Here is a 12,021-nt window from a genome sequence, read left to right as displayed (position 1 = left end):
ATTTTAAAAATCATTGTACTATTAATGCATCATTCTTGTACTGAAATGTAGTAGAAAATCAATAGCCAAAGTGTGTATATCATGGACTACATCAGTATTTGAAAGGGGAATATGAAATAGAAAAGGGTGTGGTGGTAGTAGCTCACATCTATTGCTTTGTCGTATTTTGAGCACGTTGAAACAGAAACACGTCTCTACCAGAAAAAAAGAGGAACAAAAATAGTTAACTCGATGTTTTCTTTTTGGAAGGGGTTCGGTGCGTCTTAGGCCTTGTACATAAGCTTTGATGCTTAAAAAAACTCAATTTATTTTACTAAGCACATAACATTGTATAGGGGCTTAGTTGTACTTACCGACTGCTGGGTAGTACCGTTGTATTACTTCGTGACACAACCATGCGTGTAGTCGCAGGTCAATTTTTTTTTGAACAGTCATATGTGAATCCAATGGCCAAATTGCTTTCTTCATCATTTTCTCCCAATCCGTCAGTGACCACCGGCCAAATCCTATCTCCAACGCCCACGGTTGGCGATGCTCCCGGGACCGTCTTACCGCCCCGTCCTCCCCTCGACCTCCCCCACCGTCGTGCTTGCCGCCATCCCCGGCCATCCCTCTAGACCGTCGACCACCAGATTGATTCCCGGCGCACCCCTCCCCCCACCCGAACCATCAACTTTTCGACTCGCCTCGCCGGCTATACCGCTAGGTGTGGCTTGTTCCTAGCTGAGGTCTTGCCGGTGTCCCCAAACCTCGCTTCGCTCGCCCCGACGACGCCGTCATTGATGTCGGTGCTCCGCGTGGTTGCTGCTTCCTTCCCGTAGAATCGGCTGATCCTCTTTCAAATTTAGGCGACCGACGTGCAGCTAAACTGCAATATGAAGTGCCAAGGTGAATTTTAGCAAAAGAAAATGCCAAAGTGTAACTTGCGAAAAAGGCGAAGGAAAACAGAGTATGGTGGCGGAGGCAAGTAGTGGGGGAGCATGGGGCCCTCTCCTTTGGCCTTGGACGGCCAATGCCACCCATTCTCTCTCCTTTCCCCCGCCTACAAATAGCCCTCGGAGCTCAGCAAACCAAATCATACATGCCAGCAACAGAGCAGCTTCTTTCTTCTGTTAACAACAAGAAGATCAGCCAGTGATCGCCTCCCAAAACAACACCTCCCAACCCTCAGAAAACAAGTTTTTCCAGGCCTTCTGGTGTCTATTGACGTTCCTTGAGGTAAGAAAGCTGCCACAACGCCTGCTCTTCTGGCTCTTGCATGTTTTTTTAAGCCGAGAAATGCACCGCAAGCCGTTCATCTCTTGCTCACCTCTTTTCTGAACTTGCTTCTCCCCAGGGAGCAGCCTTTCGCTACTGCCGCCACTTCACATCTTCCCACCCAAGGCGAAGATGTCGGTGGCCGTGTGCCGTGGCCCGGCCGTGCCGGCGTTCGAGACCCCCGCCTGGCTGCGCCCGGCTAAGCCGCACAAGCCGGAGGTGGTGGTGGCCGACGACCGGCCCGCTCAGGTCGACATATGGAATGCCATCCAGGCCGGCGTGGACAGCAAGGTGGCCGCCGCCAAGAAGCCGTACGTCAGCCCGCGCGTGCGACGGTCGATGAGCCAGAAGAGCCTCGAGGTCTGCACCGAGAGCCTCGGCTGCGAAACCGGCTCCGGCGACTTCGACATGTCCTGCCTCTTTGGCTCGCCGCTGCCGACGGCGCCCGTCGAGGCAGAGGAGTCCTTCTGGGAGAGCAGTGCCGCACAAGAAAGCTACCCGGCCGACGACCTCGTGGCGGTGAACTACCACTCCTCGGGCGGGAGACGGTCGCCGCGCCGCTCGTTCCCGCCGCCGCTGCCATCCATGTCGAGCCGCGATGGGCCGTGTCTGAAGATGTGCTCGCGCCGCCAGGACGGCCGCCTCGTCGTCGAGGCGGTGGTGGTGAGGCCGCGCGGGTACCTCCAGGCGAACCGCCAGGGCGGCCGCCTCTGCCTCTCCTTCATCGAGTGCTCTGCTCGTGGCCAGAGCGCGGCGAGCAAGAGCGCCGCGCCGGCCGAGGCGTCCTACTTCCCGGTCGTGGAGGACAAGTGCGAGCCAGAGCAAGAGGTGGCCATGCAGGTGGAGGAGGAGGAGGAAGACGAGGAGGAGGTGGAGGTCGTGGACAGAGGCACCATGGTGGAGGTGAAGGTCAGCTCGCAGCCGCAGGCGCCCGCCGCCGCCAAGGTGCACCGGTCGACGCTCGTCATCAACAAGTTCGTGGGCAGCACGCCCTTCACCTTCGAGCAGGCCCGGGGCCACGCCGACGCGCCGCACTCCGAGCCGTCCGCCCGCGAGGAAACCCCGACGCTGCGCCGGGTGCCCTCGTCCACGACGACGCTCGCGGCCGCGGTCGCGGTGGCGTCGACTGAGACCGGCGCGCCGCACACTCCCGTCGACGGCGATGACAGTGACGAGGACGAGGACGAGTGCGGCGGACGGCACCACCCGTCGTCGGCCCTGGCCGCCGCCGACACGAAGCAGCAGCTGCTCCTGTTCACGTCGCGGCGGGGCGACAAGCACGACCTGCTGCAGAGCGTGCGCCGGTGCCGGCAGCTGCGGCAGAAGCCGCTCTTCATCCTGGAGCAGTACTGCATTGCCACCTCCTAATCGCTCGCACGTGCGCTCGCCCGAAGAAAGCAAAACCACGAGACAAACACATGTCCAATCAATCACCCAGCATTTGCACTGCTGCTAATGCGATAGTTCGGTTGCCAGGCTTAAACTATTCCCGTCCCAGATCCCAGATAGTTAGCCTAGCCAGTGGGATAATAACCTCAATTAATCCGTGGCCACAGTGGCTGCTGGCTGCATGCATGCCGGGCTTTTTTGTGACACATGCCGCCCATGTGTCGCTCTTTTTTCCCCGATCGATCGATCGGTCGGGTCGCCGTTTGGTCCCGGTGCATGCAGCGGCTAGCTCTGGTTCCGGCCGGCGTGACCGTAGCACTGCACTCGTGATGTATTTCCAGTGTGATTTGAGTAATTATTCAATGAAATTAACAGATTGTTGGCTGTATAACAGATCGTAGTATCGGCTTGCCATTTTCATACATACGCATCATGTGCAATGATGAGGTCGTGCCGCCTACTTCCGTTTCCGTTTTATCCGTGAGAAGATCGTGACGGCGTACGTGCGTGCCGAATAATCGACGTGCTTTGAGACAAAACGAGACATAGGGGATGCGCGAAATAGTATAGTTTGGCCTGCCACTTCGGGTAGCCCTACAGCGATCGATCGATCGATCACGCGGAACGGTTAGATGCGCGTGACGTTGATTTTGCCGCCTCATGCATTCCTCGATGTGTGCCCATTTTCCAGAAAAAATTCAGATCTATTATTATAAAAGTTCGCCAAAAGTACGAAACATCATAATAAAAGCATAATAAAAATTACATTGATGTCTCGTTCCTAGACCGTCGAATGACCAGTACCGCCATTAGAACGAGCTTGTGCACAAGTCGATAAGTCGCTACACCGAAGAGTGTCTAGTTGCTGCCCACGTTCATGCTATCGAGAATGCAAGTCTGATTTACCAATGGGAAATAAATCTAGTACTAACTAAGGGCATCTCTAGCCGATTCCTTAAAAGTTAAGGGAGTAAAACCTTTAGTGGAGTATATATATATACTCCATTAATTTTTGGCTGTTTCTAGCCAATTCCCTAAACTTAACAGAGTAAACTTCGATTTGATCAAGTTCAAAGCAATTTGAACCGAAAGTAGCATACATTCAAATATAAACATCGATAGTTTTGCACAACCAAACATAAAACATAAATTTAAACTAAACTAAAAGCAACTAAACTATTTTCGGTCGAAGTGGAGGTCGAACCAATCTTTCCTCGTTAGGTACGGTGTGTCGTGAGCCGGGTCCGGGCCGGTGCCATCGTCGGGGTCGTCGAGGAAGACACTCCTTCACTCGTCATCGCCGCCTTCGACCTCGTCGGAGGAGGATATAACGATAACCTCGCCGCCGGCGACAGCAAAGATCATCCGCTCCGCCTCCACGAGCTCCGGGTGCTCCCGGTGGAGCTATTCCATGTTGGCCTCGTCAGCAGCCTCGACCTTGAGGCGCTCCCTCTCCTCGTGGTCCTCCCGCGCCATTGCAGAGCTCACCACCCCCGACTCCGGCAGGACGAGGTGGACCGGAGCCATGCCGAAGGGGAAGTTGAGCAGGGCCGCCGCGCCATGGTAGCGGACCTGCCAACGGTCGTACTCCATGGCCGCGAGCTCGGACGTGTGAACAGTTCCCGAGGTACCGCCAGGTGTGGGTACCCCGATCCGTGATTTCGGCCACCCACGTCCCCCAGTGCCGTTGCAGGACACCGAGGTAGGTCCTCGTCGACGGCTGGGGCGGAGGGAGGACGGGAAAGTCGTCGAATCGGCGTAGGGACGTGGCGGCGGGCGAATCGGGGGACCGGCGACGGCGGCTTGATGAAGAGTCCGCGGAAGACGACCCGCACGCGTGGCGGCGCGGACCGGCGGCCACCAGTCCGGCCATCAGAGGGGCGGAGGAGGGCAGGGGGCGCGTCGACGGTGGTGCGGGGGGAGAAGAGGAGGAGGGGAGAAGAGGCGCCAATTTTACTCGGCCGCGTAGGGATGGAGTAAATATACTCAGATTTTTAGGAATGGGGTAAAAAAATTACTCCACTAAGTTGTATAGGGGATTTTTTTTCCCGACAAAGGTATAGGGGATTGGCTAGGTCAAACTTAGTGGAGTAAAAAGAAGCCAAATTTACTCCATTAAGTTGATATAGGGGATCGGTTTGAAATGCTCTAACAGAAGTACTGAAAATTCCTCGTATATTTATTTGTCCGATGTTGAATTTTCATGGCGAGAGACAGGGCCAATCTAGTGGGGGTACGATGGGTGCCATGAAAACTAGTGTATATGGTATACTTAACATTAATTTTGTAATAACTGAATGCTATCTTAGACTATTTTTTTGGAATTACAACGATGTTTTAAACGAAATTATAATACTTTAGTGTAATTTTTTCAAAAAAGTTTACCAATGTTTTGATATTTGGCACCCCTAGTATTCAGTTCCTAGGTCGGCCACTGGCGAGAGAATGCAATGATGGAGAAATAGGCATCTTTCTCGGCGAAAAGACATGGAATGGACCTCATCTACGTACTGAATTATTCGAGCGGACAAGGTACCAATTACCAAATGTCCAACTTGTACTACTTAGATGACTGAAGACATCGTCTTCACATGATATGTTTGTGAATTTCCGTCAGCTGTTTTGTAGGCAATTTGCGGCGCCAGTTCTGCAACCAGGCTGTGACGGCCGCCGGCTGTTTCAGGGGATATGATGCTGAACCAATCAAAGGGCCGATCAGACGGAGCATGGAGGCTGGAAGCCCTGCACCGTAGCACCATATCCAATGAAACAAATTGCACGGAACATACACGCTTGTCTGTACGGAGGTACTAGTAGTATATGTTCATTGAACATACAAAGATACAATCATTTGGTCGGTGCTCTCGACCAATTGAATCATGCACTCTCCCTGTAAACTAATATAAAATCATTTAGACCGTAGCAGTGGTAGTACCTTGCATGTTTGACGACATATGCCTAAGATCCACTGCAACAACAAAATGGAACATTTCAGAAATTGGATCTAAAAAGTGGTGCAAATGAGCAAAAAAAAAAAATAGCGATATGTCAACTAATGAGACAAGATCAAAACAAACATGAAATACAAAACGACAGTTAATAAAATATGAACTCCCCAATGGATTTTGCTTACTACTCTCTTCATTCCAGTGAATAAGACGTGAATGCATTTCGAGATATAACTTTGACAACCACTTTAACCAATGGACCATAAGTTATGTGACTTCAAAACTATATCACTGAAAACTTTTTTCTGAATATGAATTCAGTGATGTAACTTTGGTCGCACGTGCATAACTCATATTTCATTGGTTAAATTGATGTTCAAAGTTAAATTTTAAAATATCTTTGCACCTTATTCACTGTAATGTTTTTTCTTTTTCTTTTTCTTCTGAGAGATATTCATTGTACCACTAATGTTGTTCCACTTGATTTCATCGGTCCGTGCACCACCTGTGAACTTTACCTTTCTTTCATTTTTGACGTGACACCTACCTGTGAGCTTCACCGGTCTAGGAATGTATGTTGTTCCTTTGACACCGAGCGGACGGCCCGTACTGGACGCACGTATACGGACTATGCTCCTCACCCTTCACATCACATTTCTGTCTCCATGGACAAGAATACAAGAAGCTTTCGATGTGACAAAAGGCGAAAAACGCAGCGCACCGCCCACGAACCAAATCATTCCGGAAGATCACACCCTCTCCCGACGGCCCAATCAGCCGGTCACCAGCAAAAGATGTAGAGGGAAAGAGCGGACAAGATCGACGGAGGAGCGCGTACGTACACCGGTACAGATCAGAGATCGTACCCGGAAGATCTGCATGGGGCGTAGCGGGAACCGATGCGCATCCGGCCGAAACGACGTCGCCGGCCCCTACCCCCCCTGGCCGACCGATGCGAATACAGCTAGTGGCGTACGACCACGGGCGTGAGTTGTCGCAATGCCGCTGCTCCACGCCGGCGGCGATGCCTTGCCCTTTCCCGTTGCTGCAATGTTCGGCTGCGCTTTTCCAGCTTTGCCCGGCCGGCCGGTTCGTGCCGCATGCAGCGGTTAATAATGCATGTGGAATGGAGTAGCTTTTGTTGGAGCACATGAAATGGAATGGAAGTGGGTTGGTTATGCATGCATGTGCCAATGTCAATGGTGGCCTCTCTTTGGCTCAAAAAAAATAACATGGCAATGTCAACGTGTGCAGTTCCTACTGGGCGGCGCGAGCCTTTTGGTGTTCCAGGTGATTAAAAAAACACACACGGACGGACGGTGTCTTCTTTTCTATGTCCTTCTTCGCCCACTCCACATATCTTTTCCATTTATGTGAAACGATGCAAATTAGACGGCTCCTCTGATTCTTCTACTACATGGCATCATAAGTTAGGTTCGACATGGCCGGCGTTCCCTACGAATTTGTACGTGCGTAGGCTGGTGGTATGAAGACATGCAGCTAGGGTATTCCTTTTTCTATTTTTTTTATAGGAGCATAAGAAAGTTCTCGTGAGGCTACAGAATAGGGTGCTCTTCTACTGCATGGCGTATATATTATCCACAAGACGGTCGGTTGGAACTGCGATGAAGTCCATGAATGTATGGACGTTATCGATGCATGCACAGAGACAGAATCTATTGCGGACGATCGAATTAAGTTATCTGATGTCATAGGCTAGGGACTAGTTAATTGCCGCCCAGTATGATTACTCACACTCAGACCCACACCAACCTAGCTAAGCTAGCTGATGGTCCATAGGCATGCATGGCTGACCATATTCGTCAACTTAATTAGTGGTTAAATATGTTTTTGCCCGAAAGTGCATGCCACTCATGATCACGAGGTCAAAGTTTATTCTCCATGTACTCCTGTATAGCAGTATGTGGAGTTGAGTGGAGAGTGTTCTTCACCTGTGGTCTCAGATAGGCAGATGCATGCACATTAGTTTGTCTACTACTACTAATACTCTATGGACGGCCTACATCATATACTACAATGTGTGATCAAAAGTAACTTGAGAGAGGATGAGACAGATATTTAAGCCATGGAGGCAAAAAAGCTCTTGTGGAAGTCAACTGCATAAACAAAGTGAGTGCGAAAGAGACGCGTGGCGAATGGACGCAATTGCGTAGGAATTAAGGTACTCGCCTGCTCTTATCTGCTCGCTTAGGGAGACGATTATCCTAATGGAAAGAAAACAAGCAACGAACTGGCCCGGCTTGATTAGAGTGATGATGTTGACCTACTCGTGATTGTAAAGTAGTGTTAGACTAGCTAATGACGTCGTAGAGAATTTCAAAGGCCTTGCTCCCATTGGTTATGCGGCAACATATGATATGAATAATGTAGGGAGGGGAAAGGCAAGGGCACTATGTAGCCTAGCAGCGACAAGAGCTCGAGATTGTTTACACGAAAAATTAACGTAATAATCGTGGTGCATCACGACGTGGAAAAGAAGAACCCAATACTTTTCTCTCACCTTGCCAAAGTTCGCTTTAGTTTTGCCATTAGTATACTGCCTACACCTTACCATTCCAAGAAAAAACTATATTCCGGAAATCAATATGAGTGTTTTCACAATGTTTTATTTATGCATTTCAGGTATGTGCCTGCCTATACGAGTACGACATAGCACCCCGTTTGGAAGTTGCATCGCGTCACTTTCGCTCTGCCAGCTGAATAAGTATATAACAATCTAGAAAAGGAAATAGACTTGTCAAAATGTTGAGAAAAAAACGAAGTATGTACGTACGCGGTCGTCTGCTTTGCAGTTATGTTTCTTTACCAAAAGAAGAATCGGCAGCAAATTCCATTGATGTCGTCAAATGCCTTTCCATGGCGATGTTCGGCACTCCCGTGGGCTCCTATAGCCAATTGCCAAGGCCGGAGATGCGATCTTATCTCGACCTGACAAAGAAAACATTCTCCCCCTTCATCTTTTCATTTTCGCTTTGGTCTTTTGTCCGCGACATAAATAAAATTATGGAGGCTCACGTCGTTGCACGGCTCACATTAGGCATCGGAAAAACATACATACCGGCCAACCAACACCCCGCATCATACAGTTTCTTTGTTGGCTACTAGCGAGTACTTCCTCCGTTCGGATTTACTTGTCGCAGAAATGGATGTATCTAGACGTATTTTAGTTCTAGATACATCCATTTCCGAGACAAGTAATTCCGAACGGAGGGAGCACTAGTCTAGAACGAGAAAAGCAAACGGTTATTCCTCCCTCCACTAGCCAGCATGTGAAATGGACAGCACCAAGGATTCTCCGCATCGCCCTCGGCCAAAGGTGCGCTAGTGAAGGGGAAAGGCGCGCTCCTACATGGCCGATTCTTCTTCCCGCACGCTTTACCTGCCTGCCTGCCATGCATGTGTGCGCTGCTTTCGCACTCCCTGAAATCGTTCGTGCGGATCGGTGATGGTTTCAACTTGTTGTTTTGGCTGTCGACCCCCGGTGATTTCGACCCGTCTCGCTTTCTCAGCACACGTTTTCTTTGGCATCATGGCCCAACGGATCAGCCTCGTGACAACAGACGGGAACCATGTCATGCGTCTGAGTTGGATTAACACTGGGTGGAATTTTATTTTGTGGACAGGAACCGGGCGAGCGCCGTTATTCGCTGTAGATCTCCGTAGGCGGATAGGATCGTCCGCTTCTGTGGTTAAGGAGCGGGAGCAAGAAAGCGAAATGGATGCCAAGTTGGACTGCTGGAGAGCGGTTGTGTCGTTTGCATGGCCATGGCTCCATGTAAGGCAGCACCTTACATGGATCAGGATCGTCGCTGCCTCCGTGCAGTGCAGCGTGGAATAACAAGAGAACAGAATGTGGTCGGCACCCGGCACAAAGAAGGGGTTAATTCTCGTCTACTAGGAAACATATTTAGCTCCGTGTTGGAGCTTTAACCCAGTGGTCTCCATGTAGGCATCTGGTAGCGCGCGCACATTGGAATTTTCTTTACCAACGGAACGGGCATATTCCGGGTCCGTCCGGGCGCGAGCAGCAAAACTGTGAGTGACAGGGATAAGCCTCACTCCCTAGTGATGGAGAAGTTCACTGAAACGCTTATCACAGGACCACCAGGGACAAGAAGCCTTTGTGTTACAACAGGGAGCGAATCCGCCCAGCAGCACCCACATTTGTTTAGTTTGCACGCATCCCACACGGCCCAGTTTTGTATGGACTGATGCTCGCTCTCTAATTGCCAAACGATGAACGAAGCCTTTCCTTCGTTACCTGAGCCGGTCCAACGCCGCAGTTGCGCGAGGCGAGTGAGCGACAGGTTCTGTGCTTCTCTCCTGGTTTTGTTCGGTACACTCCGAGCAATTTCTACCTACCTGAGGTTTATCAAGAGCATCTCCAACAGACGCCCCCAATATGCTTCACGCGCTAAAAATCATCGTTTTTGTATGCCGGAGATAAAAAACAATGCTCCAGTAGACGCTGTAAAATAGAATGCGCACCAAAATCTTTAGCGCACGGGTGTGCACGCGGGCTGTTGCGCTGCAAAAATTGGGCGCTTGATTGTGCGCGCGGGCTGCTGGAGGTGGGGCCGTCGCGTTGGGCGCCGTGTTTTTGTGAATCTTGAAAACCTCTTTGTCTCTCCCGCGCGTAAAAACGCTATTTCGGCGATGCAAAATTCTTTTAGCGCACTTGTTGGAGATGCTCTTACACCTTACATCGGTGGATCCTATTTGACGCGCGTGTGCATCCAGGAGCTGCGGCTTCCCTGAAGGGATCACCACTTGGGCCGGCCGACGTATGGATTTCCTGTGCCGTTTTCCTTTGCTGTTGTTTTCCTTCGTTGTTTCTTGCGGGTTTTTTTTTTCGTTTTTCTTCTACGGTTTTTTGCTTTCAGTTTTTGACTATTTTATCCGGTTTTCAGTTGCTTTGTTTCGGTTTCTTTTATTTTCTGTCTTGGTTCCTTATTTCCTTTCAGTTTTTCTTTTACGTTTCTTTTATGTTTTTTTTTCAGTTTCTGTTTTCTTCTTCTTTATTGCGTATTATACAAAAGGTTCACCGCATATTACAAAAAATGTTCAATGCATTCAGAAAATGTTCATGGTATATTGTAAAAAACTAAAAATAGTCCATCTTTGTGTTATAAAAATGACCATCGTGTATTACAATATGTTCATTGTATATTATGAAATTGTTCAACATATTTTTTACTAAATGTTCAATGCATATTTGAAAATTGTTGAACGCATATATTCATAATTTTTGAAAAATATTCATCTTATATTCAAAGAAGTCCACCGTGTATTATTCAAATTGTTCAATGTACATTAAGAAAATGTTCAATGAATATAAGAAATGTTCAGTGCATATTTTTCGAAAATTTTCAAAAGATTTCGACATTTATACTATCAAGCCTCAAATCATGCGCGCTATGTGCTTCGAACTGCAGACCTACCCATTTAATGGAGGTAGTGACCAAGTGGAACTCGCGAAGTGTTGTACCTAATTTTCTTGTTTTTTTTCACTTCTTGAACGCTAAAAAACCGCAGCGGTTTTCTGTTTTGGGTTTCTTTTTCTCTGGTTTTGTTTTGGCCGGTTTTCTTCTGTTTTTTTTCTTTTCCTTCTCTCTTTCTCTCTCTTTTTTCCATTTTGTAAAATTCGTGGACTTTTCTTAAAATCATGAAATTTTCTTAAAATGTGAAATTCTTTGAATCTCATGAACTTTTTAAAATTCTAAATTGTTTTTCAAATTTCTGATTTTTTTCAAAATCAATGATCTTTTTTCAAATTTTTAGTTTAATATTTTTAAAAATTGATGATTTTTTTAAGAATTGACGAACCTTTTTTTTGAAAATTTTGAATTCATTTTCAAAGTCGATGAACCATTTTTCAAATTCGTGATTTTTTTGAAGTCTATGAACTTATTTCAATATCCGTGAACATATTCTAATTCATGAAATGTTTTGGATTTTTTTTCATTTTTTATTTTTCATCTTGAAAATATCAACGTTCGATTGAGCAGCCAAATGTAAAAACGAACGAACCAGGAGCCCCGAGCGAGCGAGGGACGGAAGTGCGTGAGTGCCAGTTCCTCGATCCGGCGCCTGAAGCGCTGTATAGGAGCCCCCGATAAAGGCATGACTGCTGCTCTGCTTGCTTGGGCTAGGCCACTGAAAATAACAGCTTTAGTCGTGTTTCTAAAAACCGAGCTAATGCCACTAAAAAAACACCCAACTACTTCTGTCGCGCAAGCTATACCAGTCTATTACATAGCTTCTTTCAAACTACCAAGGGGCTTGTCGGAGATAATAACTTCCATAATTCGACAATTCTGACGGGGAAGCAAGTAGGGAGGAGGAAACCATGCTGGGTCTCTTGGGATGTCATGACAAAACCAAAACACCTAAGGGCTCTAGGTTT

The 12,021-nt window shown here is 48.4% G+C and overlaps 1 protein-coding gene across 1 annotated transcript; it reads left to right on the top strand.

The window, feature by feature from the left end:
- The first annotated feature begins 1,082 nt into the window (after nucleotides 1-1,082).
- Nucleotides 1,083-3,037, top strand: LOC123095829 (protein FAF-like, chloroplastic). The gene is made up of 2 exons (XM_044517396.1): nucleotides 1,083-1,218; nucleotides 1,337-3,037. The coding sequence occupies exon 2, from the start codon at nucleotides 1,390-1,392 to the stop codon at nucleotides 2,623-2,625; it is 1,236 nt and encodes a 411-aa protein (XP_044373331.1). The 5' UTR covers nucleotides 1,083-1,218; nucleotides 1,337-1,389; the 3' UTR covers nucleotides 2,626-3,037.
- Nucleotides 3,038-12,021: the final 8,984 nt, after the last annotated feature.

Source organism: Triticum aestivum, chromosome 4D (genome assembly GCF_018294505.1).
Source record: "Triticum aestivum cultivar Chinese Spring chromosome 4D, IWGSC CS RefSeq v2.1, whole genome shotgun sequence".
Taxonomy (NCBI): Eukaryota; Viridiplantae; Streptophyta; class Magnoliopsida; order Poales; family Poaceae; genus Triticum; species Triticum aestivum.
The sequence above is the reverse complement of the archived record's forward strand: the minus strand, read 5'-3'. Positions and strand labels throughout refer to the sequence as shown.